Here is a 27,830-nt window from a genome sequence, read left to right on the forward strand (position 1 = left end):
CCAAAAGCCAGCCCCAGATTATGTTGACAGGACCACCGCCTATTAGAGGGTAGTTCAATGTCGTCGCGAGGCCATAGGGGTTTGCCGCCAGAATGAAGGCCCATAAACGCCACATGAGCCGTTGACCGATTGCGCTGCAGCTCTGGACGGTACCCGAGGCTTTCCATCAGCTCATCGGCAATGGTCTCGTCGGTGAAGTTGATGCTTTCACGTTTTTTTTCGGATCCATGGAGATGATTCGCGAGTTTCCCATGGCCCTCCCCGACCAAGTCAAGCGCCCCTGAGTCTTGCGGTATGATTGTAGCCATGTTGTTGCACGACTGTTCAAGGCTGAAAGAAGGAAATAATTATTCTTGGCATACGTTTACCAAGATCTTCAAGTAATGTGCGCGGAGAATAAGCAAATACAAAAACCGACGGGCGTTTGTTGTGTTGGCATCGCTCGAAGCGACCAAGCACGACGAAAGGTTATCAATTGTTCCGCTTACAACGCGCCAGGCACACATCCCCGGGCGGTCGGGCGTATGCTGGCAGACAGCAAAATCTCTTCATTTGTCCGACTTGCTACGCAGCTCAGGAAGAAACACCTCTGATCATTCTGGCATGATCCAGTTTCCCTAAATAGGCAGGTTCGGCCGACATGATGCTGAAGCTTAGTGGCCTGAACAATGAGCGACGTCGAAGACCGGACGCTAATTAAACAGGGGATGATGGTAGGACCGCAGCTAGAAGCGCGACTCAGTTGAGATCAAGTTGAGTCGCCAGGTCGCTCTCGTACACACCTCATAAAGATCCACTCGTTCTCCGGATCGCCTAGGCTTAAATAGGCAGTCTGGGGCGATGCCACCGTCGATCTTCGTAGTCAGCTAAGCTTTCTGGTTGTCTCAGACTACCCAGCCCAGTGATGACGAACACGCTCTCGCTGGTGGACCCCTCGCGCTCACAGCCGGCCGAAGAGACACGCAGTACCTTTGAGTTTCCACACAGGTGCTATGCTACCAGAAGAGCCATGCATGGTCACATCTGTTGAATTGGGACATCGATTTATGCCAAGTCCTCCCGTTGTTACTTTGACCAGGCTGTAGAGTCGCTGCAACCGACCACACATCAAGCACAATAACGTCCAAAAAGATCTGTCATATGGTTTCGGAATATCTCTCTCTCGCCGTGGTTCAGGTACCTTGGCTTGGTTAGTGCACTGCACCTCACGACCACGGCTGCCGTCTAGTAGCGAGTCGCAATACCCATAATTCTCGGATGGCGGTCGGAACATTCGGACACCGAAACCAGAGGCATTCCTGCTGTATGGAAACCTCGCCCTCATGAATCTCTGCCTGGGCTCGACAAAGTGCGCTTTTCGCCAAGTTCTGCCGCATGTCCAAATTTCATCACGTCATCAAAGGCCTGTTCTGGAATCAAGTGCCTGAAAATAAGCATTGAACTACAGGGTCGATGCAGTGTCGGGTCCGTCTCCTTCAGTCCCAGGTCATCAACAAGGGAGAGTCGTCTCATCTTACCTCTTTCGGTATGCTGCGACGAAATGCAGCAGAGGGTGATGAGTTCCTTCCTCGCCAACGTCCCCAGGCACAGGTGCCCCCAAGATCATTCCGGGGGTGTTGGACTTGCCGTGATCGGCGGGTCAAGTGCGACGAGCGAAAGCCCGCGTGTCAGAGATGCCTCCAGTCTGGCCAAAACTGCCGAGGTTATGGGGTGCGCCTCAACTGGTCTGCGTCTCGTCAGTATAGGGGTTTCATCCTGTCGGCGACTGTCAAACAGAGCGGTGCCAGATCACCAATTAGTCAACCATCGGAAACCTTGACTACAACCACATCTTCATCACCCTCAGCGTCGGCGTCTGGCTTGGAATTGGGCTCGGCCGACGCATTCCGCACCAATGTTGTCGCTAAACAGGGTCAAATATTGCCAATTGAAACCACCAGGCATGCAACAATACCAATCGAAAGCCCTAGAGGCATACTCATGAGGGACGCAGCTCCCCACGAAGGATCATCATCACTGTCGGAGGACGATCAGTCCCCTCCAAATCTGACCGGGGAGGCTTTGTCCGTGCCTCAAGATGAGCCCGCCAGCCAACCACATATCACCAAAAAGGGAGGTACCCAATTTACGTTGTCCATGTCAGCGCAAGACAAACAACACCAGCAGATCAGCCGATCATGTCCTGTCACAGCGTCTAGATCTTCTGCGTGTGGGGGAAGCGTCACGGCCAGTCGCTTCGCATGCAGGCAGCAACAACCTACAGAGGGCTGCCCTCCAGTCCCAATGACCCAACACGTTGACTTTCTGTCAATGCCCCAATATCAGAAGAGCCTCATCTTTCACTGGGCCACATTCACGAGCGGCAAATTGATGCTGGTGGACTCGCCAGATAACGCTTTCAGAACTGCCATGCTTCCTAAAGCTCTTTCGGGAATTTCCGGCCTCTCAACGGAGTCGAATGTCAACAAGGCGATCTTCCATTCCATCTGTGCAGGATCCGCCTTCAATCTTTTCGAACTCTCGGGGGGGAAGAATCCCACCCTCGAATCACTGGCCCTCAACCACCAAAGGCTGCAGCTCGAACATCTTCGGTTCAATCTTGGGCGCCAAGATGATCCAGAGGTCCGTCAGTCGCTTGGTAGTGCCATCATGGCGTCTATCATCGTCGAAGCAATATCTGGCGCACGATCAAGATGGAAAACGCACCTTAGTGGCGGAGTCTCATACCTGAGGCATCTCCAGATGCATGGAGGTCTCTCTCATGACCAGTACGAATTTCGGGACAATATACTTCGAATGGCATTGTTGTGTCACTGGGAAATACCTAGTGAGGTGATGTGTTTGGTTGATAGACCCAAACTCGATGACGCCAACAACTTTTCTGGAACGACTAGCTCGTTCTTCACAAACATCACAGCTATGAACCGGCTTCAAGGGCCTGAAACGACGGAGCATGAAATCGATAAATTCGAATTACAACTATACCTGAGTTTCCCCCCTGCTCAATCCTCGCGAAACGCCTCGCTTGACGACGAGATGGCTGTTGAGGAACACGCAGCTCGAGCTTTCTACTACGCGAGCTTGGTGTACTTTCAGCGCACAGTTCGCAAAGCCTCCACTAACACCGTCCGTTCTCTTGTAAGCATAGGATTACGGGAGCTTGAGTTGATTGACACCTTGTCCCGCGGAAGGGGAGGCTGTATCGCGCTTTGGCCTGTTCTTGTTCTGGGCTCGGAGGCGTCAACTTGCGAACTGAAATCCCGCGTCACGACATGGTTTCAAGCGAAAGAAGCTTATGGAATCAGCAACGTGCGCGTGATCCACAAGCTATTGAAAGACCTATGGTCCAGAAGATCCCAAGATGCTGGCATTCGGTGGCAGGACCTTATTGCGGAGGAGAATTATGACGTGTTTAACCTGTAAATAAGGGGAGTTGACGTCAATTTTCCTGGGCCGAAGGCTTTGATTTAGCGAGGGTCAGATGAGTAGATCAATTTGAGATTTCCAACAACAGGACCGCCCAAGTTAGGGCGAAGAAAGACTTTATCTCACGAACGCCTAGCGTGTAATCATTGGCTGCGAAGGAATCTTTGACGTTAGTCTCGATCAATTCGCAAGCCTCGGGGTTTCGTGACTCGATCGGCTTCACAAACCCCCGCCGTGGGGTCCTGGCCCGGGTCTCGCGGCCTCCGAGACACTATCGTATCCCTTCTTTTATCTCCAGGAGCCCATATTCAGCTCCATTATCCAGCGGGATTTCGGTAAAACACTCGCCTTACCAGTACACAATTTCGCAGCACCACTGTCTAACATTGCGGTCTTTGCCGGGATTTCGGGGCACATCATTCCAGAATCCAAAGACGATGTCATCGGGCAAGCTTCAGTCAGATCAGTCCCCTACTGAGGAACCGCCGCCGGCCGATGCAGCACATGTTGCGCCTAAAGCCGTATGTACTTCCCGTATTCACTAAATCCCATCACTGACACTTCTGTTGTCAGTGTGACAATTGTGCACGTAGAAAGGTTAGATAATTCCACCTGTTCATCCGTGGAACCTGAGGAACAAATAGGACTCACAATTGTAGATTCGGTGCGACAGGTCAGTCCCATGCTCGCCATGTGTGCGCATGGGACTGAATTGCGTAGTATCGCCCCGTGTTCGAAGACACAGACGGCCGCGAACGAGTGCTGCGACCGGAGGGTGAGTGCTGGGATGTTGATGAAACTCAGATCTATCCAAACTGACGCAGCCTGTTGATGGCTGAAGTGCCGAAAGCTTCTCCTCCGTTGCCGAGCGACTTGAAAAGATCGAAAGCCTCATGGATGTTCTGACAGGAGACCCTCATACCCGTTCCAGGATCGATGAGCTCTTCACCCAAGCTCACCGCACGCCGTCTACAACTTCTGGGAAGACCCTTACGGCCCACCAAGGCCATCAGACCATTCAAGCCACTACTCCTTCATCCTTGCACTCCAACTCTCAGCCATCATCGCTCTACAATACTCAGTCTTCAACCCCACAGTACCGCAAGGTTGAAGGCGTGGCCGATGATGATGGCGAAGCAAATGATAGCGGGGACATTGAAGCTGAAGGCCCCTCTTCCTTGTCAGCCCACTCCAAGTTTGCAGCAGACTATATCGAAGGGATAGTCGCCCTCAATGGGGGGGAGAGTCCCAGCGGCGATACTCTTGGTCTTCTCAATGACCTTCAACATAAGATTCTAGTAGTCCGCAAGAATCAGCGGTCTTTGAAACACAGGCTTCCCACTCTGGGCGAAGCTTCATTGTCAACTCGCAGTCACAAAGATATGATACCACTCGACGTAGCTATTCAACTCCTCCGAAAAAGTCGCAGTATGTTTGTTGTGTTGACTTTCTTTTGTTTACGCTTCCGAGGAGTTGATACATACATGGGCTGAGCCAGTGCTAACGAATACAGCGGGGGATGGGTTCGCAGTTCAAATCCTTGAGAAGCTGTTGCCGAAAACAAATCTCGTGGGTTTGTGCCTGGATATCTATTTCGGTACCGAGTTTGATAGGGCAGACTTTATCATCCTGAACTTCGCTCTATATTGTAGGCGATGCATGGCCAGTATGCGCTGCTCGCGTCCGCTAATGTATCCAACAGGTCTCCTCGGCGAACCACACATGATGAAAGACGAAGGTGAGAATCTCATCGAGAGAGAAAAACGGTATGTGAATGTTTGTACGTCAAACATCGATACGGCTATCGCGGAGCTATCGCTTTTCATGCCTAAGACACATCGTACGATAGTCGCTCTCGTTCTCGGGGTAAGCAGCACGCCCATGGCCTTTCAAGCAATCCACAGCCGTAATGATGTAGAACACCATTGACGCAACATAATCAGGCAATCTTTGCGATGGAAAAATCAAGACCCTCTCTTGCATGGGATTTGATTGTTGCGGCCCGGGAGATCTCGCACTCACTGGGGTATCACAAAAGGCAGCGAGGGACTGACGGTGGGTCGCAAGAACCAAACCACGCTGGACTTCTCTTCTGGCTCATATACTTCTTTGAGAAGACTCTTAGCCTGCGCCTAGGCCGTGCTTCCACCATTTCGGAGGTAGACGTAACTGTGCCTCCTCCCGGTAGTGGCAATACGTCATGCCCAGTCCAGTCTTACTGCTACATTCAAGTTCGGATGGCTAGGCTCGCCGGCATGATTTACACAGATCTATACTCGGCACAATCACTACTCCTGGACTCTGAGACGAGACGAGCTAGTATGGAATCCCTCTCTCGGCACGCGCGAGAGATACACGAAGATACTCTGGCGAGCAAGGTGAGCGACCCACATAATCCCTAATTATACATGTCACGTTGACATTCCTCTATTGTAGGCTCATTTCGAGCGACTCGGCTATTACGAAACGTCGCGGCCCTGCCTTGAGTACCTATTCATTGGGGACGAAGTTGCTCACTTCTCGGTCCTGACTATGATTCACCGCGCTGCGCCAAGCGAGTCACTGGCACAGCCTTTCTCAAATGAATGCATTGCATATGCCAGACAGGCATTTGCGCGCCACGATAGCTTCGATAAGAGCAAAAGACCTGTTTTGTTCTCATACATGAACTGGTACGTTATCAGCCAGGGGCTTTGAGGCCGAAAAGCCGACAATCAGAGTCATCAAGATCGTCTGTATGAGCTGAAAATCTTACACTCTTTCAGGGCTTTACTGTTTCTTCCTTTCATTCCTTTTTTCGTGTTGTTCTGCAACGTTGTCGAAAATGGGAGCCGAGACGATCTCAAAAGACTGGAAATATTTGTTCAATCCATCGGGGCCGCGTCAGAGGACCCTGGTCTAGCAGATCACTATCAGCTCTTCGGGGCTTTTTACAACGCCGCGCAACAATACACGGATAGCAGAACCGATATACTTTTGCCGAAGCAGACGAGAGAGGAGCTGGACCAATGGATGGAGTCATACCTGAGTCCGCTTGGCCTACAAGGACAGATGAACTTCGCTCAGCCATTCCAGGGCGATATCGAGAGCGATGGAGTGCAAATTTCGTCACAAGGTAGGCCAATTATCATGGAGGGTGCTTCGACAGACGAGAGCGGACTTGTCCACTACCAGGGGTATCCGGCTGAGCAACTTCAGAACTTGAACTGGTTCGGGATGAATCAGCAGCATTCGATGGACATGATGAACTTTGACAGCTCATAGTGTGATCACTACCTTCGTTTAATGGGAGAGGTTTTCCCTCTCTGTTCTTGCGAGTTCAATGTATGTAGTGCAGGCTCAGAATCGTGGGGTTACAGGGAAGTGACTTTCCGACTTTCGCCACGCCAATGTGATGGCCTCCTTGAACACTAAACATCAGAGGCATAAACAGTACTATCAGCAGATGATCAAGGAAGCAAGAAACAACAAACTGTCATTGAGATTCGCCCCCAGGGTGGGAGCGTCCGTTTCTTGTAATCCGGATCTTTTATTGCCCAGGAGTTAGCAGGTCGGTATTTGACCCATGCAAGTCTTAACATCGGGTAGATCGCTCACGGCTATAAGTCCAACTGGCACCCGTAGCTGGCAATGAATACTGCTCTCCCCGCTTACACAACGTAGGCGAATTGATCGCCGCTCTTCTGAGACGGCTATCACGGACAACCTCGTGGCCTGAGAGCACCTTCGTGCTTCGAGCGACCCTTCCTGATGCAGAGCCCCGTACTAATTCTTGGCATGGAGCATGTTCTTTGTTTTCTCCCTTGACTCGAGCTCAACTCGCAATACCCGCCCCACACAAGTCTTGAACAATAAGGCAGACAAAGACGGCATGGGACAGTTTGTACACGTCGTCTTTGTTCAAAGTCGGGCACGCATTCATGGGTCAGGACGTCTGTGTGAGGGCGAGAAACCATGACGGAGTCTGTTTAAAGCGGAGTGAAGTCCTGGCTTTCACAGAACTGCATGAGAGTGAAGTGTGTTGACTCTTGAGCCACAGTGGACTACTGCATCGCTTCACTGTATTTGACTTGAACATCTGCACGAACGAGACTAACACGGACGACTGTCTTCAGCAACACCAGCAATTGGAAACACGATCGAGCGCAGCAAGAACCCCGCGAAACACTTCTAGACACCAACAGCGGGACTATGAACGACAAGGCACTGCTCTCGGCGACCCTCGCCAGATCTCAGGATCAAAGCCATCGCGGCGAAGTGCCACCGTTCCCGTGGCGTCCGATCAACACCAGAATCGATACGCCGACGATACCAAGCATGACCAGCCAAGTAGATAACCCCCCTTCGACGTTCAGCCCCCATCTCAGTGAACAGAGCTCCGAAACTCCGCTGTCGAGAACTCCGACCTCGATAGAAAAGAAGCCCGTTCAACCTACCGCGCCACGCTTTCCGACGCCGCCGCCGTTCCAGCCGATGGTCTATCACCCGGTCCCGAAGACGCCCATCCGCTTTGAAGACCAGGCGCGCCGATGGTCCGCGCAGTGGGCGCACCAGGCTCATCTGCTGGGTATCCTCCCCGCCAGAAACCCTCTCTCGCCGGCGCCGTCCCAAGACAAAATGGTCGCCATGCTCCAGGTCCTGCATAAAGGTTGCGACGAGCGGGTCGCCGCTGTCCAGGCGAAGCTTTCGCGGGTCGAGCGCGAGCTGCGGGAGCTGATCGCAGCGCTGGAGGGGCGGGAGGTGAGCTCGAGGCTCGAGGTAGGCCAGCTGAAGGGGTGGAAGGCGGAGGTTGAGCGGCGGGTGCAGATGCAAGTTGATGTTGTGAGCGAGGTCGTCCGGAGGGTCATTGCCACGGAGGATATGGTGGGCGAAGTGCGGACTGAGGTGCTGCGGGAGCGCGGTGCTCGTTTGGGCAGCGCGTCGAGGGACGAGGGGACCAATGTTGGGCCAGGATTCCCATCACCTTTGTCTGAGGCGGTTGATGACCTCTCCGGGGCTGTGGACTCGCCCTACAGCGACGATGACCTTCCAATGACTGTCGACTCGATATGCTGCGATGATGGCCTCCCCGACTACCTTCCATCAAGAGAGACAACAGCCTCGCCCTACCCGTACGCCAATATCGTACCGCCTTCGCGCAGCACTGGCAAGAAAGTCGTTAATAAACGCAGGAAGTTCTCCGCTGTCAGTCTGCCTCCCGTAACGGAGACGTCTCCTACCATCAGTGGCCCAACCAACGTGGACGTCGGCCTGAGGCTCTCACGCCCGCTAACAATGGACCCTGAGCTCAAGAGCCTCCAAACTCACCAGCCTCTCAAGATGGACTCAGGATTCAGACTCCAGAAGCCGGCACGCGTATTACCTCTGACGTCCGTCCCCACGGAAACGAGCATCGATCCCGCCCCCATCGTCCGCGTCTCGTCCCTCCTGACGACCCTCTCCGACGGCACCACAACGCCTATCTTCGCCTTCAACAAGCACCCCGAGACGGTACGCGAGCAGTGGGACGAGTACGAGCACGGACTCGCCGGCCAGCGCGCCGTCCGCCTGCTCGACGAGCGGTACACGACAAAATGGCGGCGCGACACGTACGCCCGGACGTGGTACTCGCGCCGCAAGCGGTTCTGGGGCGTGTGTAAGGAGCTCCTCAAGCGGGGTCTCAGCGAGGACGAAATGGTTGCGACGATTGAGAGTTTCCTGGCCGCGAAGGAGATGACGGTCGCCGGCTTTGTTGACTGGTTGAGGCAGGAGAAGCACGGGGTCGAACTTGTGCTCCGCGGGCCCAGTGCGGATTCTGGCTTTGCTACAAAAGGTAGTGAGACGAAGAGGGGTGTCAAAAGAAAAAAGGCGTATCAACATCTTGGATGTGAAACCGTGGGTGGACAGGAAATTGAAGAGGAGGTAGCTATGATGAGTGAGAGCGAGGAAGAGGAGAGGGCGCACAAGAGGCGCAGCTCATTGAATTTGAGGGGTCGGGCAGTACTGGCGCACCCGCCGTTTGAGGAGTCCTCAGATGATAGCGATAGTGTCTTTGGGGCTTGTTGACAGAGCGGAGGCCTGTAGTATTGAGTTGGCGTTTTGGCGTTGAAAAGCATGCTGAATAAATGGCGGACTTCAGGTTGAAGCTAGTGGTTCTTGAAAGTCTGGAAGTAGCAGTGCGCTGGACGAGTGAATCAATGCAACCCAAATATTTCCTCTAAAACACTTTGCAATCGTTCAACCATGAGAATCTGATGTGTAGGGTTGCAATCACAGTTGTTAGTGTGGGCTGAGGCATGACAAACACGACTGTAAGCTTAAAGGATGTTTGAGTCTCACATATTTAGACAGCTTGGGACCTAGGCGCATGCGCTTGCAGATACCAGTTCAAACCATTGGATTAAGCGTCTTATGCACATTCAAAGAAACGGCCAAGTAGGTATCAAATTTCCGATCAATGTCAAGGTACAAGCTTCTTATGACTGAGGTTTGAAAAATTATAGTAACATTCATGGCTGGATGATATCAGAGAGAATAGGCTTGACGACGTGCTGGTGCCTTGTGTGAGGCTGCGAAAACATACATAGACCAGTTCATACGATACTAGTAGCGTTGAGAACTACATCAACCGCCCGATCGAGCGTGACAAAGTCGTCGCCGCAATAGCAGCAAAGTCCATCAAGCTCACAGACTTGACGCTCGCATCGGAGCCTTGCGTAGCTTTGAGAGCATAGAAAACCACATGGTGTCCTGGGCTTTGCTCACGCGCCATGACAGGTCATCGCCTTGGGACCTTGCTCATGCACTGCCCAGGAACCTCGAGCACCTCATCATTCATGATCAACTAGTATTCAACACTCCCGTCGACTGTAAAATGGACGAATCCACAGTTTATGGTGCTATCCGGAACTGAATGCATAACTGGCGTGATGTCGTACCACTTTGAAAGTCATTCGAGATGACTCTATAGCTTATCTTTGGGAAACTTAGACCGCGAAAACTAGGCATAAGTTGAAAGATCTCTGCATGTGAGTGGGCGTGGAGCATCATCAAGATAAAGGTTTTGACGCTGGCGACAAGGACTTAACGAACCTGCTGGATGGGCTTCATACTTTGAGCCTCAGTGACCGACAAGTATCCGTGGCATAAGATTATTCAAGATGCCTAGATAACATGCACACTGATGGCCCGCAGTCTCAAACATTATTGAGCTTGCTCCTGTCATTTATAAGGCAACAAAGTGTGCGTACCAGCAAGGTAGTAGCAGCAGTCTCACGACTCAAGACTACGTCTTTGACTCCCCCACTAGGTTCATCCTATACGGACACCAAAGAGTCCGCCGTGTACTATTGCAGAATCATCAAGGGCAAAGAATTCAAGAATATTATAACATAGCTAAGGATTATATATAAAGCAGGCGTATAATCGTGCTCTCTCCATTTCTTGCTCACTCCTGCTCAGCTTCGGCCATGGCTCCCATCCGGCGGGGAGGTACCTTCGCAGCAAACAAACGATCAATCTCATCAAAAGTCAAACCCTTCAGCTCCGGCACGTAGAAGAAGGCGCCGGCGGTGCCGATCAAGGAGAGACCGCCGAAGATGAAGCCAACTTTGCCGCGCAAATTGGCCTCGTCGGGGTTGACCATGTAGGGAATAGCAATGCTCATGACGATACCACAGATGGCCTGAGTGGCGGTGGCGAGGGAGATTGTCTTTGCGCGAAGCACCGTGCTTGAAGCCTCGCCAAGAATGGCGAAGGCCATGGCGCCAATTGTCAGGAAATAGACGTAGGCGTAGACAACCGTCGCGCCGGCTTGGACCCAGCCGGCACCGGAAGCAGGGACAACATCCATGATGCCGATCAAGATCAGCAGGACGGTAAGGGTACCCATACCCGAGAGAAAGACGATACGACGACCGAAACGCTCTACAACAAACCAAGACGTGATGTTGCCAGCGACACCACAAGCCGTGACACCGACACCGAGATCAAAGGACTTGCTGACGTCGAGACCGGCGAGCTGGAAGAAGTAGGTGGAGTAGCCGAGAACGAAGATGATACCAACGAGATGCTGGCAGAGGAAAACTCCAGTCGAAATGCCGGTTCGAAGGCGGTTGGTACCACGGAAGCAGTCGACGAAGCTCTTCTCTGCCGACTTCTCACGGGATTCCTCTTCAATTGTAGCCTCGAGTCCTGCCCACTGGCGCTCAGCATCGAAGTTTGGGCCGTAAAGCTTGCGAATGGCCCTGAGGCCCTCCTCTTTCTTGCTCTTGCGGGCAAGGTACCATGGTGTTTCGGGGGCAAACGGCAGGAAAACGAGCAGGAACGCGACGAAGAAAAGCTGCGTGGCGAAAGGCCCACGGTAAGCCCAGCGGCTAGTCCACTCGCCAAAGGCCTTGACCACTGCATTGGACAGGAGCTGACCCAAGGCGATGCCCAAGTTGACGCCAGCTGTAGCGTATCCACGAAGAGCTACCGGAGCAAGCTCACTGCAAGCAAGAGGTGCAAGAGTCAGGTAGAAGCCGAGACCGGCACCCAAAACAAGCTTGGAGACCAAGAAAGCGGCACGAGTATCCGATAGAAGTTCGCCGAGGATTCCGCCTGTGCAAATAGCGATCCCAGCGTAGAGCGAGTTCTTGCGCCCGATGCGGTCGGCAAGCCAGCTGCACATGAAACCACCAAAGAATTGGCCCACCGTGCTGATCATGTTGAAGGCACTCTGCCAGTCGGCTGGGAGGATGGCTTCTCCATCAACAACGTATCCGAAGTCACGGCGAAAGGCAGCGACAGAAATCATGGCACCGTTGATTTGAGCATCGAATCCCCTGGGGAAGTAGAAGTTAGCTCCCCTGCTTGGGTCGTAGAAGTGTTCATCCACTCACCAGCCAATGGCACACATGGCCCAGTAGAAGCACCACCAAATGACCGCCTTGTGGTGCTTGAAGACAGTCTTGAGCGTGAGTTCATGTTCCTGTTGATTTGCCGATGTCGACATGCCCTCTTTGGTATCGTGATGGGAGACAGTGGCGACGACGTTGGTCGTCTCGTTGTCGTCGATTTTATCCATTATTGGGATAGAATATGGCTGGAGACAAGCTCTGCAGTGAGAAAATGAATGCCTTGATCAAAGTCAGAGGTCTGATTCCAGGGATGGATATGAATCAATAATAAGAGTGATGCCGAATTGTGGGATCAGGATGGTGGAAACTCAGGGAAGCCGCTGACGGTTTATATCCATAGATGCGTGGCATGATCGAACAATGTCGGCGACGCTCGGCTGTAGTATCAAGCTGGCAGAACCGACTGCCGTCCAGCTCGCGCAACTAATTGCATGGCTCATTGATGGTGTTCAGCCTGGTAAATCAGAAGTTGGGGCCATCCTGGGGAGAAACCTGGACACCTGGGGGCGGTTTACGAGCGACATTCCGCTTTGCGGGGGTGGAGAATGGCGTTCAATCGTTGCTTCTGGCCACTCCAATGACTCGTGGGGGTTCGTCCACAGGCTCGAATCAGTATCAGGTGATGGCACTAAACAATACTAGATTAGCCCCTCCAGCTGGGCTGGGAGTGTGATAAAGGCGACAGTCCGCGACGATCCTCTGGTTATCATCACTTGCACCTTCGCTCCCCCTCCACATCCCATTATCCAGTACCCAGCCAGTTTGAGACCCAGTCCCAACCCCAGAACACAACAGACCCATCAACACCCGATCCTTTCTCCTCAGGAAATACACCACACATAGTTCGAAGATGGGGTCCTCGGTCGGAGACTTGCCACACGATCCGAGGTCGGAAACCGCAGATCAGCCCATACAGCCCGCTCCGAGGACCCGCCCAGCACCTCGGGGAACTGCTTCATACCAGCGAAAACGCGCTGTCAAGGCATGTCAGGTCTGTCGCGCTCGACGAACCAAGTGCGATAATCTTAAGCCGTCCTGTTCGTTCTGCCTGAAAGTTGGGGCAAAATGCATCCAGTCTCCGGTGGACCTGTCAAGCTTCGACCCAGCAAGTCTCAAAATTCTGGAGAGACTGGACGACTTGGAGGAGCTCATGCGGTCTGTATCTGTCCAAAATACTGAGTTGCCCCACAAGATTCGGGCCGTCGACACCTCGCAACCAAGCATCAGGCCATCCGAAGCAACAAACTCGTTACGTGATGTCAACGAGCAACAAGCAACAGCGTTGCCATTGAGCATAGACACGATCATACCCCCACCACCCGGTCGTATCATCTCGATGGAGCTTTTCAGCCGCAAGCTCAGCCCGGAACAAGAGCATTATAGTCTTCTACATCCGGACCAGACAGTTGTCTCCGCGATATCTCCAGCCTCCACAATAGGTATCCTGGACATGGAGCCTAGGCGGGTGAACGACCTTCTCGACAGCTTTTTCAGTTTTGTCCACGTCAAGAACCCCATTCTGGACGAGACCTCCACGCGACATATGGTGCTCTCAACCATAATGAACGGAGTAGACTGGTCACCCGAGTCCTGCCTTGCCCTTCTCGTCTGCGCCCTGGGGTCTCTATCCACCTCCTTCGGACCAAGTCATGATGCAATGCCGGGAACCATTGCCTACAATAACGCCATGGCTTTCTTCCAGGCAGCACAAAAGCGCCTTGGCCTTCTCATTTCGTCAGACGAGTTGATAGGGCCGCAATGCCTCTTTCTCGCGGGCGTATTTATGATGTGTGTTTTCCAGCCACTGAAGGCATGGCGTTATTTCCTTCAAGCCCTTGCTGGCTGCCAGCAGCTTCCATTTCTTGCACAAGAGAATCAGGAGAAATATCACGGCATCTCAGACGGAAGTCATCCTCAGGATCACGCCATTGACACCCTTCAGCAGGCCGTCTACTGGTCGGCCTGGAAGTCGGAAAGGGAGGTCCGCAGTACCAATTACATGCCCGACTTCGTCAACGATATGAGCACCAACATTTACCCGCCATTCTTCCCCACACCGCCAGCACCAAGGACGGAGCTTGACACATCGGCTGACCCCCGCCGTGAGCGCGAGCAAATTTCGTGGTATTTTTACCTTGCCGAAATATCTCTCCGAAGACTCACTGCTCGCATGAGCGCCGGCATGATGGAACTGCAGGCCCAGCACGAGGATCAGCAATCATTCCTTGCAGCTATGGCAGCTGTTGTACCGGAACACGAGGCGCAAGTCAACTCGTGGATCTCCTCCCTGCCTCCGAACCTGTCCTTCGAGGCGCCCCCTGAAGAAGACGACGTCTGTCGTTTTGTGCTGCGGGGCCACGCTATCAATTTGTTTGAACTCATTTACTGGCCTTTCATTTCCGCATACCTGACATGTGAAGACTTGAGCCGCAGCTTTGCGTCCACTTCATCTAACATCGCCCACTACGCTGAACGATCCCTCCATTATCATCTCGTGCGATTGAAGCTGAACAAGCCTGGGTATAGACACAGACACCACGGCACAAACCCGATGATGCAGACCTGTTCACGCAGCGCTCTGGTCCTGCTGGGCGCTTCCATCAAGTGTGAGACAACGAGGGCGCAAGGCACCGATCGCGGAGGTACGACTGTGACGCTGCCACAGGGCTGGCAGGAGGGGATCGACGACATTGTCGACCTCCTTGACTACTGGGGCAATGAGACGAGGGACTTCGGCAAGATCCGAACGGTACTGGACCAAGGCCGCATGCCTGCTAACGGCTCGGCCTCCTGGACTTATGCTCCGCAGACATACATGTAGAAGTAGATGACAGACCCGCCAGAATGATTGTGGCTTGCCCAGCAGGAAACGTGGGAATCCACCCTGAATGCAATCTTAAGGATGCTTGCAACATGGTGAGTCCGTGGCAGAACTAAGGCTTGCGGTCGCGGAAGATCGCTCTTTCCGATGGAGAACCATTCAAGCAAAGGCGCGGACTGGCTGGAATCAATACTCCGCAAGGTGACGCTCCTGTAGGCTGTGCCTCGCTGTCTAGTCATTCCATCCCTTTCCCCGGAATATTACCCCAGATCCGTGTGCTGCATGACTAGAGCTGAGACTGTTGTAGCCGTGGAAGCCCGCAGCTGGTCATGGGGTGGATGATGATCCACATCTTCGCGGAATATCGCACTTAAGCCAACACATGGGATCCTCGGCCTTGTGCGTGATTCTCATCCCAATGGGAGCCCAACGATAATTCTGGCGAGAGGAGGTCGACCATAGCCAAAGCCCTTTAGTGGGTATGATCATCTGTTCACCGAGATATAAAACATTCTTCTCATTTTCATCTTCATTCCCAGTTCATCAAACAGCACCGCCCCCTAACATACTTCAAGTGCTTCTTCACTCTCCATTATATGCTCTCTTCCTTGCCAACATGTCCACTATCACACAGACCATCGCGCGGGAGGCGCCAGCAACAGGGCTCCTTGGGCTCAAGACCAACAATGTCCACCCACCATGCACCATGCTTCGCGTCAGCGGCACGAACATTGTCAACGCGGCAGGCGAACAGGTCGTTCTCAAGGGCGCTGGTCTTGGCGGCATGCTGAACATGGAGAACTTCATCACAGGCTACTCTGGCCATGAGCATGAGCATCGCGCTGCACTGGCAGAGGTTCTCGGCAAAGAGAAGGCCGAGTTCTTCTTCTCTCGGCTTATTCACCACTTTTTCACAGAAGCAGATGCCGCACTCTTCGCGTCGCTAGGCGTGAACTGTCTGCGCATCCCCTTCAACTACCGCCACTTCATGGATGATGACAATCCTAGTGTCATCAAGCAGGAGGGATTTGCCCTGCTCGACCGTATTGTTGACATCTGCGGGCGTCACAATATTTACGTCATCCTCGACTTGCACGCCGTTCCAGGTGGTCAAAACCAAGACTGGCACAGCGACTCCGGCTTGAGTCGCGCTTTGTTCTGGGAGTTCCGAGACTTCCAGGATCGTGCCATCCAGCTCTGGGAGGCTCTGGCAAGACATTACGCTGGCAACCCTGTTATTGCGGGATATAATCCTCTCAATGAACCCGCAGACCCGCAGCACACCCGCCTTCAGGCCTGGTACGAGCGCGCCGAGAAGGCCATCCGCGCCATCGACCCCGAGCATATTCTTTTCGTTGACGGAAACACGTACGCTATGGACTTCCGCGCTTTTGACCCTGAGAAGCCTCTGCCCAACACCGTTTACAGCTGTCACGATTACAGCATGATGGGCTTCCCTCTGCCTGAGCAGTATGAAGGCACAGAGGAACAAAAGTCCAAGCTGCGCTCAAGCTTCAACCGCAAGGTCGAGTTTATGCGCCAAGCCGGCGTGCCGATCTGGAACGGGGAATTTGGCCCCGTGTACCAGAACCCAAGAATCGATCCTGACGCCGCGGTCACCAATGCCAAGCGTTTCGCCCTGCTGAAAGAGCAACTGTCCATCTATCGTGAATTTGGTGGTGTGTCGTGGAGTATTTGGCTCTACAAGGATATCGGCTACCAGGGTATGGTGTACCTCGACCCCGAGAGCCCGTATATGCGCCTCATCCAACCCTTCGTCGAGAAGAAGCAGAGGCTCGGTCTTGATTTCTGGGGCGTTGTCGACAAGAGCGGTGTCGATGGTGACGTCTATGGCCCTTTCATTTCTAAGCTCAAGGCTATGATCCCGGAGCATCTGCACAAAAAGAAGTACCCCAATATCTGGACCTTTGACCGCCAAGTCGAGAGGACTGTGCGGGAGCTGCTGATGAGTGAATACCTCGGCTACGAATTTGCGGAGTTATTCAAAGATAAGACCGAGGAGGAGCTGGAGGAGCTGGCTGCCAGCTTTGCGATTGAGAACTGCAGGACGAGAGATGAACTCAACGACATCCTGAGAGCGGATGCTACACAGCCTACTACAAGCAGGGCATAATTACTCGCTGTGGCAGCGGAAATGAACAATTTTGCACAGTCATCTCCTGCCAGCCTGATACTTGGATTAGCATGCATCGCCATGGGGGGACTTTGGGAACATTTTCATACTGAAATCTGATTTAGAGTACTGCCAAACTTCGTGCTGAGCGTCTGCACATGGCATGGTTCCATCAGTGAAAGTCCTGCACTCACATTGGCAGGGTAATGGAGCTGAGGTTTATGCCATGATTCATAAGTGACCTTGAATCTCACCATGAGTGGATGACCTTGAGTTATGCTGAGCGCACGATTAGGCAAAGATTTGATGACATGTGTGTTTGTGGGTCATAGTACTCTATGTGGTTTTGGCAGATGTTGTCGTTCTGAGTAAACAGTACCAGTGAATGCAACCCACTGACCAACTACTTGAGCATTGAATCTGTAATATGCTGACCCGGGCGATCCGTTTCATTCCCAACACGGTGGGGAGACTCTAAAGGAGGCCTCAATTAAGAACGATATCATAGACATTAATCGCATGACATTGATTCATGGCTTCGTCACATAACCGTTCTCTACGTGACATACTTTATAACACCAGCCAACACATCGCAACCACATTGTATTTAGATAATGGGCTTATTCGTCGCGGCACCTTGATGGTTCCTCGATACTCAACATATTGCGCATCCCATTCTATGTTTACATCAAAGCATCACCAAAATAGCCGGTTTCGTCGTGTATTGCGGCGAATGCAGATACTGCAAGCAAAACTTGACGATGGCCTGTGAGAAGACCAATGCCTCTGCCCCTCACGAACAGCTGTATGGCTCGCAGTTGGGCGGCATCTTTGGTTATTCCTACTTCACTGGTGGTTTCGCTGACGGTCATGCCGAGGACGTGCGGGTGCCGCCGGCCGACAACAAATTGCTGAAGGTTCCGAATTCTCTTCCCAACGATAAGGGTAATGGACCACACCAGATGATCCAATGAACCTAGTGCTAACACCAGTAGGTATCTACTTGTCGGACGTTCTCCATACTTCCTACCACAGCGTCGTTTACTCTAGGGTCAAAGAAGGTGATGATGCTGCCATCTGGGGCCTTGGCCCAATCAGCCTGATGGCAAGTGCTTGGACCTACGTCAGGGGTGACAAGCAGGTCATCGGAATTGACAGCAACTGGCGATGTGCTTATGCCGAGTCAAAGATCCCAGGCCTCAAAACGATCAATTTCAGACACTTGAAGGCTACAGGGACTGTGCCCGCCAAGGTCCATGAGATTTTGCCGGGAGGTGCCAACGTCAGCATTGATGCGACGGGCGGAGAGTACGGCAAAGGATGGGCGCATTCTTTGGAGTTGGCAGTTGGCACCGAGCAAGACACAAGCTAGATGATTAACGAGTCCATCATGTCGACTCAGAAGTTCGGTGCTGTAGGACTTATCGGCGACTACGTCGGATGTAAGTACTTACAATACGCAGTTCGACGACCTTGTTGACACTTTGCACAGTCACCAAACACTTTAACGTCGGGTCGCTGATGGAGCGCGGCATCCGCTTGATCGGCTGTGGTCAGGCTCCGGTTCAGAAGTGCAAGTCATATAGATCCAATTTCTCCTAGAAGTTTACCCAGAGCCCATCGCTAACCTGAGCAACCCTTAGACTAGGATGAGATTCTTGAGATGGTGGAGCAGGAGAGATTGACCCCACGATCATGCTCACGCATCGTTTCAAGTTTGACGACATCAGCAAAGCCTACTCACAAGCAGGAGAAGCGGGAAATGGGATTGGTGAAATGCTTCGTCGAGACCAAGTTCTCAATCTCTGCTGCAGCAGGCATCGCCACTCGTTGACTACAATCTGAGGTGCCAGGGACTGGCAGGTAGATTCTCGTGGAGGATGTCTCGCACTTCGTAGCAGAAAAATAAGAATTTCACTTGAGACACAAACGAAGTGTCGCTGGATGAGACTTCGCATTAGAGAGACGGAATTAGCCGAATCACTACCCCCTCGATAGCAAGAGTCCTTCCGCATGTACTGCAAGCGAAGTCGTCAACAGAAAAACGCCATCTCCAGTAAATCAGATGACAGATGCAAAACAATACGTGATTTGCTTATGATATAGCTCCAAACAACCACGGTTGCGGGGCTACCCCTCCCTCGCGTTACTTTCAATTTGGGCTCTAACGTGCACGAGAGAGCTTCGTAGCCGCCGCGTCATGCTGACGCTGACTGAATACAACGTTAAGGAGCCAAGATTGTTGCCGAACCCAAAGGTATGTTATCATACGATAAAACCATGGTCGCATCGAAAGTCATTGACGGCAGCATTGGGTGATCAAGAGGGGGCCTCTATTGTCGCCACAATCTCAAACTCTCGAGCCTATATATCCAGCCAATACTATCCGGCCAGGCCGGGGTTGATTTTACTTTCAGCGGCACCATTGTACTACGGCATTCGCTCCCCAGCAACAATTTACAACCATCAGTCAGCATGTTGAAACAGACGATTCGAGTGGGTCCTTGGCGGGCTAGCAATGCGCAAGGTGAGGCCGTCGAGATCGTACGGTACGACTGGAGGCAACGACGCTGCCGAATCCAAGGCAGACACTGGGCCATTCAAATCCACATGGGTATAAGCCAAATAACGATTATCAATTGAGTTTTGTTTGGCTGACCAATCTTAAGATTAATCGGCGGCGGTACAGCCCTTGTTGGAGCCGTGTTAGCCACAATGATGGGTAGCCCGGATGCAACCGTCGCTGCTGCGAAGAATGCAGACCCCGAAGGGTGGCCAATATGAGGCCACCCGACCAAACAAAGACTTGATCGCAGTTCAAAAGTGTCAGACGTTTAATATGAGAGATTTCAGCATGGCAGTGGTCTTCTCAAATCGTGTCAGCCAGTTGCGACGGAATGGAGGCGATATGCGCGGCATTTCCGCGGTGTCCAGGCACAAGGCACACGGAATTTCGACGATCGTGGGTCAAACAATGTGACATCAAAACTGGATAAAAATTTAAACTTATAAACTTTCGGAAGAAGAAAAAGACCGACCCATCAAAGTGTGGATGCTATCTTCTAAAGGTCAAAGCGGTCAAGGTTCATGACCTTAACCCAAGCCTTAACAAAGTCCCTGACAAATTTCTCAGCGGCGTCAGCGCTGCCGTACACCTCAGAAACGGCGCGGAGCTCTGCGTGAGAACCGAAAACGAGGTCGGCGCGCGTGGCGGTCCACTTGGTGGCACCGGTGGCACGGTCCTTGCCAGTCCAGACCTCGGAGCTGCTGTCGGGAGTCCAGTTGGTGCGGATGTCAAGGAGATTGACAAAGTAGTCGTTAGTCAGGCGGCCGACCTTGGACGTCAGAACACCCTTCTTGGAGCCGTCAAAGTTGGCGCCCAGAACGCGGAGGCCGCCGACGAGAACAGCGAGCTCGGGAGGGCTGAGCTTGAGCTGGGAGGCCTTGTCAACAAGGATCTCCTCGGCGCGGGCGCGGGCCGTGCTCTGGCCGTAGTTGCGGAAGCCGTCGGCCGCGGGCTGAAGGTGGCCGAAGGATGTAACGTCGGTCTGGTCCTGGGTGGCATCGACACGACCAGGGGCAAAGGGAACGACAATGTTGAACCCGGCATCCCTGGCGGCCTTCTCGACGGCGGCAGTACCACCGAGGACGATGAGATCAGCGAGAGAGACGCTCTTGCCGTTGCGGTTGAACCTGCTCTGGACGCCCTTGAGGGCAGTGAGGACCTTGGTCAGCTGAGCGGGGTTGTTAACGGCCCAACTGCGCTGGGGCTCGAGAGCGATGCGGCCACCGTTGGCACCACCACGCTTGTCTGAGTTGCGGTAGGTTGAGGCGGAGCCCCAGGCAACAGTCACGAGGTTGGAGACGGTCAGGCCTGAAGTGGAAAGAATAGTCTTCTTCAACGAGGCGACATCGGCGTCGTTGATGGGGCTGCCCTTGGCGGCAGGGAGAGGGTCCTGCCAGATGAGCTGTTCCTTAGGCACCTCAGGGCCGAGGTAGCGAGAACGGGGTCCCATGTCACGGTGCAGAAGCTTGAACCAGGCACGGGCGAAGGCGTCGGCGAGCTCCTCGGGGTGGTCGACCCAGCGCTTGCAAATCTTCAGGTACGAGGGGTCGTTGATGAGAGCAAGATCGCTAGTGAGCATAGTGGCAGGGCGGAACTTCGTCTTGTCGAATGGGTCGGGGTAGTCGATGGTTCCGTTGATGGCTTGCCACTGCTTGGAGCCGGCAGGGCTCTCAACAAGCTCCCACTGGTTGTTCAACAGACTGAGAAGGTAGCCGTTGCTCCACCTAGATAAATACCCGTCAGTAAACATCGGGCAATCGACTCTGGGGATGCTTACTTGGTGGGCGTCTTGGTCCAGATGACCTCTAGGCCACTGGTCATGGTGTCGGGGCCGTTTCCGTTGTTGACGCGGTTGTGCCAGCCGAGGCCCATTCCCATGTCGTTGGCCTCAGGCTCGGGGCCGATGTTCTCTGGATGGGCATGTTAGCTCTGGAGAGAAGGAGCTGGATCAAGAACTAAGAACATACCACCCTTGACAGCGCCGTGGGTCTTGCCAAAGGCGTGTCCACCGGCAATGAGAGCGACAGTCTCCTCATCGTTCATACCCATGCGGTCAAAAGCCACACGGATATCGAGAGCAGAGTCGGCGGGGATCGAGTTGCCGTTAGGTCCCTCGGGGTTGACATAGATCAGGCCCATGTGAGTGGCAGCGAGCGGCTTCTCGAGGTGCTCAGCGCGCTCACGAACATCGGTGCTGCCGTTGTAACGAACATCGTTACCCTGAGGAACGAAGGCGGTCTCGGCACCCCAGTAGATGCCTTCGTCGGACTGCCAGGTGTCGGGACGACCACCAGCAAAGCCGAAGGGCTTAAAGTCCATGGACTCGAGAGCCACGTTGCCGGTGAGAAGCATGAGGTCAGCCCAGGAGATCTTGTTGCCATACTTCTGCTTGATGGGCCCTGCAGACAGAGGTCAGCTTTCGGTAACTTCGGAAATGGCTTTGAGAGTAGAACTCGTGTTGGACTTACAAAGCAGGCGACGAGCCTTGTCGAGGTTCTGGTTATCAGGCCAGCTGTTGAGGGGCGCAAAACGCTGTTGGCCCTATTTCCAGTCTCACGTTAGCTGCCGATGTTGGCTGACGGATGACGGGAGCGAGGCGCCGCCACTTACCATGCCACCACCACCGCGGCCATCGAGAGCGCGGTAGGTACCGGCGCTGTGCCAAGCCATGCGGATGAAGAAGCCACCATAGTGACCAAAGTCAGCCGGCCACCAGTCCTGAGAATCCGTCATGAGCGTGAGCAGATCCTTCTTCAGGGCGGCGTCTGAGATGGTTTCTCGTCAGCATGCGCCACAGCTAGCGAAAGGTTGGTTGCACACAGCCTCTAATGAGGCTATGAAGCTTTTACTCTAGGAGATTAGAATAAACTCACAGTCCAAGGTCTTGAAAGCCTCGGTGTAATCAAAGTCGCCGCCTTCAGGGTTGATCTCTGAGGAGAACTGGCGCAGGATATCGAGCCTCAGTTGGCAAGGCCACCAGTCACTGCTCCTGGTGCCACCGCCAGCAACGTTGCTCTGGACGGCGCATCGTCCAAAGTTGGGGATGGCGTTGCTCTGCCTCTTGTCGAGAGTCTCGGAGGACTCCTCGCGCTTGGAGAAGGGACAGGTGCCGGCAGCGTTGACGATAGGCAGGGCTGTCAGGAGACAGCCAGCTAGAGTGGAGTACAACATGCTGGGGGAGGAAACAGAAGGACTTGAGAAAGTCAATGACGATCCTCCAGATAGCGTGCAAGTGCTGCTGGTCCGAGGCAGGTGAGAGACACGGTGCTGGGTCCGATGTCTTTCTTGTCACGGCGGGAGATCATCAGGGTCCTCTTATAGTAAAAGACAACGGAAAGGCGGAATTCTCGCAGCAGCCTGATCTGACATACAGTTCCGGGCGTGGGGCTTGGCCCGATGGGATGAGGTCAGGATCCTTGCGTGGGGCAACATGTGGGAGAGGTGAGGATTTGCGGTCACAGCCGATCGCCAACCCTCCTCTGGAGAAAGAGTTGCAGAAGACCTACCATACCGGGAGGTTGCATGTGGGACGAACATGGTGTATCGAGCTCGGGTGGGCCTCTCTACATGCTGCTCCAGGCTTGGGGCCTTAGAGGCCCTGTCATCACGTTGCATACAAAGCCTGTAAGCGCCTGGGTCACAGCATTCAAGATGGCGCGCTCCGGCGGGGAGAGTTTGCTGGGTTAAGATTATCAGGATCAAATCATATGATGCGCGATACTGCGAGGCCACGGATCGGCTGACTTGCATTACACTGGCCCAACTAGCTAACCAGGTCCTCTCGTAGACAAAGCACCAAGACGGGGCAGCCAAAGACATAGGCCAGCCGGGCCCGGCGACCAATCGCAGGTCGTTCATTCTCAATTCCGGCATTTACATTCGGGGTCGGATTCTATCCCGGCAGTTTCCAGGCGAGGACCAGAATCGGGATGCGACTATAATAAACTTTCCAGCGAACCCGCAATTTGAGCAGACACACACATCAGGCAGGTGGTTCCTTGCATGCAGCTCTCCTCGCACTGATTCTAGGCCCAACGTCATGTAACCCCCTTTCGATGCAGAGTCCTGGCTGACGTACACAGCTTCAAAGTGGTTAGACAGAGACACGTGGGTGGGGCGGTAGGGGGGCTGAGCGAACGCGCGAGTCTCCCTTCTGGACTGTCTTCCCTGCTCCCTCACCACAACAAACAAGCTTATGAAGAAGACAGGGGACTTCCTAGACAGCTTATCAAGCAGATTTCTGGCATTGGAGGGAGTGCGGGCCGCTTGCGGGTTGGTTGGGCGGCGAAACGGCAGTCATCCACACTTTCTTTGTGCGACCTGCTTGCTATGGGGCGGGGAACATGTGGATTGACAGACAAGAGATGTGACGCATGAACGAATTGAGATCGTCTTAATGTCGCATTTTGTCGAAACGAGGTCGGTCTGGGCATTCTACGCCAGGGATCTCAGCACATGCTCTCAGCATATGGCATCACAGATCATCGAGCGCGCGAGCAGTGAAGAGCACAACAGCGACCAACAAGCACATGCAAGGCTGAGTTCACCGAGCTCCCTCCTCATCCGATCTTCACTTGCTTGTAGCTCGTTCCGACTCAGAGCTACGGCAGTGTGTGCGCACTGAAAACCTGGGGTTTGCCGTCCGTGCCGCGTCCCGCCCATCGGCAACAGAAGCTGGCTTGACTCCAAAACGGATATTATACCCTCTGAGCTGATACTTCCCAGTTGCCTAAGCCACTAAGCGAGGTACGTAGCGTCTCTTAACTCCCGGCAGTCTAGGCAATAGACAAGGCCAAGCCCGGCACAAGGGCCGCGTTGAGAAGGCACTCCATTGTCGGCTTGATCGGTTTCCCGTCGCGTGTAGCATCCGGCCAGATTTTTGCCCCGACTTGACTTCTGCGCCAACATGGGCCTTCACTGGGGTATAGCCAGTGCTGTTCAATATGAGCGCGACGAGATATTTACCAGGGCGTTTGTGAACTTACTTGAGTCGAGTCAGAAGGCGGCTTGGCCATGACTGGGGTACGCATCGGCCGGACACCTGACTTATCACAAGTTCTGCGATTCCAATCACTTGCCCAAAGCGGCCGCAGTCCCCTGTTCATGAGGTGTTTGTCACGGCATCCTCGAGAGACAGTCGCGACATGTTCGGCCTTGTCACCAACGGATTGGCTGCTCACAGATACTGCAATGCAAAGCGCTGCCAAGCACCAAAATCCCCCCAATGTCCCAAGAAATCAGATATGCATGCAGGTGCGGCGCAGGTCGCCACACCCGAAATAGAAGTCCTGGCGTCTTGGCATAGACGAGGAAAAACACAAATACCCGTCGCTGGGTCGGTGAGCGCGGAGGAAACGCTCAGACTCACCGTGCTACAGCGCTTAACCGTCGCAGGTGATTGGGATCGCGATACAAATCACAACGTGATAACATCCAACAGACAAGATGCAGATCTCTGGTCTGTTCCTGAAATAAATCCTACATTCAGACTATCGGGATTTATCGTATGATGGCCAAGCTCCTTGGTGGCGTCCACGCGCGGCGTCCATCCTAGCCTCGCAACGGCGGCCGCATCAATCCAGGCCATGTCAACCTCAACCTAAATCCAACTGCACGGCTCGCCAGTTTCAAGCGACGCCTGCAGCTTACCATGCATCTGCCACGCAATTTACGAGGATGCAAATCTGCGCATGCAGTCATGCAGCGAACCCCCTCTTTCGGAAGAGATTGCGAATTCACCAACTGGGCCAGGTGCACGGCGGCGCCTGGCAAAGAACTTGCCAAGCACCGTCAGTTTCTGCTCAGGGTCCACGACGTCGCGCGACAACATGGGCATGAATACATGGCCCATAGCAGACAGGTCATGACGAGAAGGTCCTCACCAAAGGGTGTTTCGTTTGGATTTGAGAGCTCCGGCGGCCACAAACAGCATGGCTCGTTCGGCACTGACTCGACGGCAGTCATCAAGGTCAAAGTCACGATCCTCAGCCTCTCGCGGACCTGATTTGGTTTCGAACGGGAGAGTTAAGGCGCCTCTCACCTGTTACCATGCCATTGCTAACAGGGGCAAGAGGAATAGGTGGTAATCTTCTTGTCGCATCTGGACGCTTCCAAACGAACAGCATACTTGTCAAAGACAACCTTCACTGTACCGCACAATCACCCTGCGTTGTGATGCTCATTGGCTATCTTCTTCATGATTCATTGTTGCTTTCCTTCATGACAGCTTGCTGATACACATTCAGACTGCCCACAAATCCCGACTCGCCATGACAAGCTGCTTGTCTGGAAAGAACACGACGAAAACCGCACCAATGACACCAAAATAGTCATCCATCCCCTTTCGTACAGTTCCAGGACGCATTATATCCAAGGCATCAATAGAAAGTTCTGAACATGGATGCTCCATCCTTCAAACCTCTACTCATCGCCAGTGGCGTACTCGCCCGCCGCAATCTTCTTGCTCAGAGCCACGTCTTTCTCGAAGTAGCGGCGGAGGTCCTTGCGCTTCTTCAGCAGCAGGTCGACCACCAAACGGCCAAAGACCTTTTCGCCGGATGGGTTGAGGTGTGTCCTGTCGCCGGACGAAAGGTTGTAGAGGTCAGCGTTGGCCTTTCCGATGGCATTGACATACGCCGTGCTGGCCTTGTTGAGGTCGAGGTAGTCAATACCGAGGCTCTCGGCAGCGGCGATGGCGGCGGCGCTGTGCTCGTTCAGGTTCTCAATGACGGCACTTCCGTTGAAGGCGCGGCGCGTCAACGAGGTGATGAGGATCTGGCATCGCACAGGTCAGTACGGGAGATCATGTCCAAATTTTGGCATGGGTGGACACTTACAGGTGTGCCGCCGGCAGCGATGACCTCTTCGGCGAGGGCCACGAGGTTGGCCTGAAACTTCTCCAGAGAGATGCCCGACGTGGCCTTCTGGTCGTTATGACCGAACTGAATGGTGACAATGGGGGAGTGGGTGTCGACGTTCTCCTGGACGGCGGTGATGGTCGTGTTCCAACGGCCATCGGCCCTGAACGAGGCGGTCGTCGCGCCGCTCTTGGCAGGATTGATGCCGTCTGCGGGGGCCTTCACGTAAGACAGGAAGCCGTCGCCCCAGCCTCCGGCGACGGCAACTGTCGAGTCGCCAGTGAGGACGAAGTAGGGAGGCTTGGCCGCCTTCTTCGGCCTGGCATCGACGGGCGCCAGGGCGGTGAGTGCAAGGATGAGGCTGAGGAACTTCATGATGACGGGCGCTGACGCGGGGCAGTGTACCGGCTGTGTGGGTTTGTCTCTTGGTAGTGGAGTGCGTGGAGGCCTGGCATCACGATCCTCTGTTTGCAGCCGCGTGATACGCCTTATATGTCCCGTAAATCGCTATTCCCACATGTTGAGGACATCATCGTGTCTTCACATCACGTATGGACAAGAGCTCGCCCTCTGCTATCCCGCCACAATGCCTTACGGCCGAGTGGCATCTCTGACGTGCTCAGGAGAGAAACTTCCACGAATCAAGGATTCATCGCAACGTGGCGGGTCGCCGGGGATGCAGCAAGCTTGATGGGGATCCGGGGTAAAGCACAAACTTTGACTAGCTTTGCTCGTCGGAGCCGGAATTTCGACCTGGCGGCTCGAGAACATGGCCCTGATCTGGCCATCTGGCCACCTAGATGGGTGTTTTCTGTCCGCAATCTCGGCAAAGATGCCTAGCGACGGACGAGGGGAAGCGCGAACACATGAATCGATCATCAGATCGCAAAGATGGGCGGTCCAGTGGAAGTACAAATTGCGGGGGAAGCCGTCCCAAAATGCCTTCTCGCAGCTCTCCCCTCAACTACAAGCGCTTCGAAATGGCTGTGATCAGCACGACAGATGGTCCCTCGGCAGATCTTCTTAGCGAAGGCCGAACCCCATCGGGGCTGCGGAGCCGATTGAGTTGGGGAGCTTTCGTAGATTTGGAGAAGGCAAAGGCGCAGGTACCCTTGGTTCCTTTATGTTCAAGTGTCAACGAATGGAA

At 53.7% G+C, this 27,830-nt stretch overlaps 9 protein-coding genes across 9 annotated transcripts; 6 read left to right on the forward strand and 3 right to left on the reverse strand.

The window, feature by feature from the left end:
* Positions 1 to 904: 904 nt before the first annotated feature.
* Positions 905 to 3,423, forward strand: VDBG_09586 (conserved hypothetical protein; the record flags this gene model as incomplete). Its single annotated transcript, XM_003000345.1, has 2 exons — positions 905 to 965; positions 1,448 to 3,423. The coding sequence occupies 2 exons, from the start codon at positions 905 to 907 to the stop codon at positions 3,421 to 3,423; spliced, it is 2,037 nt and encodes a 678-aa protein (XP_003000391.1).
* A 440-nt stretch (positions 3,424 to 3,863) lies between these two features.
* On the forward strand, positions 3,864 to 6,690 carry VDBG_09587 (fungal specific transcription factor domain-containing protein; the record flags this gene model as incomplete). Its single annotated transcript, XM_003000346.1, has 7 exons — positions 3,864 to 3,947; positions 4,086 to 4,201; positions 4,268 to 4,854; positions 5,129 to 5,192; positions 5,396 to 5,804; positions 5,863 to 6,098; positions 6,192 to 6,690. 7 exons carry the CDS (start codon positions 3,864 to 3,866, stop codon positions 6,688 to 6,690), a joined length of 1,995 nt encoding a protein of 664 aa, XP_003000392.1.
* Positions 6,691 to 7,617: 927 nt separating this feature from the next.
* VDBG_09588 (predicted protein) lies at positions 7,618 to 9,471 on the forward strand (the record flags this gene model as incomplete). The annotated part of the gene is made up of 1 exon (XM_003000347.1): positions 7,618 to 9,471. One exon carries the CDS (start codon positions 7,618 to 7,620, stop codon positions 9,469 to 9,471), a length of 1,854 nt encoding a protein of 617 aa, XP_003000393.1.
* Positions 9,472 to 10,852: 1,381 nt separating this feature from the next.
* VDBG_09589 (maltose permease) lies at positions 10,853 to 12,472 on the reverse strand (the record flags this gene model as incomplete). Its single annotated transcript, XM_003000348.1, has 2 exons — positions 10,853 to 12,230; positions 12,288 to 12,472. 2 exons carry the CDS (start codon positions 12,470 to 12,472, stop codon positions 10,853 to 10,855), a joined length of 1,563 nt encoding a protein of 520 aa, XP_003000394.1.
* Positions 12,473 to 13,155: 683 nt separating this feature from the next.
* Positions 13,156 to 15,126, forward strand: VDBG_09590 (C6 zinc finger domain-containing protein; the record flags this gene model as incomplete). The annotated part of the gene is made up of 1 exon (XM_003000349.1): positions 13,156 to 15,126. The coding sequence occupies one exon, from the start codon at positions 13,156 to 13,158 to the stop codon at positions 15,124 to 15,126; it is 1,971 nt and encodes a 656-aa protein (XP_003000395.1).
* Positions 15,127 to 15,742: 616 nt separating this feature from the next.
* Positions 15,743 to 17,260, forward strand: VDBG_09591 (glucan 1,3-beta-glucosidase; the record flags this gene model as incomplete). Its single annotated transcript, XM_003000350.1, has 1 exon — positions 15,743 to 17,260. One exon carries the CDS (start codon positions 15,743 to 15,745, stop codon positions 17,258 to 17,260), a length of 1,518 nt encoding a protein of 505 aa, XP_003000396.1.
* A 761-nt stretch (positions 17,261 to 18,021) lies between these two features.
* VDBG_09592 (S-(hydroxymethyl)glutathione dehydrogenase) lies at positions 18,022 to 18,862 on the forward strand (the record flags this gene model as incomplete). Its single annotated transcript, XM_003000351.1, has 4 exons — positions 18,022 to 18,205; positions 18,256 to 18,605; positions 18,663 to 18,702; positions 18,753 to 18,862. 4 exons carry the CDS (start codon positions 18,022 to 18,024, stop codon positions 18,860 to 18,862), a joined length of 684 nt encoding a protein of 227 aa, XP_003000397.1.
* A 1,375-nt stretch (positions 18,863 to 20,237) lies between these two features.
* VDBG_09593 (peroxidase/catalase) lies at positions 20,238 to 22,997 on the reverse strand (the record flags this gene model as incomplete). The annotated part of the gene is made up of 6 exons (XM_003000352.1): positions 20,238 to 21,550; positions 21,604 to 21,736; positions 21,794 to 22,225; positions 22,295 to 22,367; positions 22,437 to 22,591; positions 22,700 to 22,997. 6 exons carry the CDS (start codon positions 22,995 to 22,997, stop codon positions 20,323 to 20,325), a joined length of 2,319 nt encoding a protein of 772 aa, XP_003000398.1.
* Positions 22,998 to 26,246: 3,249 nt separating this feature from the next.
* On the reverse strand, positions 26,247 to 27,058 carry VDBG_09594 (acetylesterase; the record flags this gene model as incomplete). Its single annotated transcript, XM_003000353.1, has 2 exons — positions 26,247 to 26,600; positions 26,663 to 27,058. 2 exons carry the CDS (start codon positions 27,056 to 27,058, stop codon positions 26,247 to 26,249), a joined length of 750 nt encoding a protein of 249 aa, XP_003000399.1.
* Between the last annotated feature and the right edge of the window lie 772 nt (positions 27,059 to 27,830).

Source organism: Verticillium alfalfae, genomic scaffold (assembly GCF_000150825.1).
Source record: "Verticillium alfalfae VaMs.102 supercont1.15 genomic scaffold, whole genome shotgun sequence".
NCBI classification, from domain to species: Eukaryota; Fungi; Ascomycota; class Sordariomycetes; order Glomerellales; family Plectosphaerellaceae; genus Verticillium; species Verticillium alfalfae.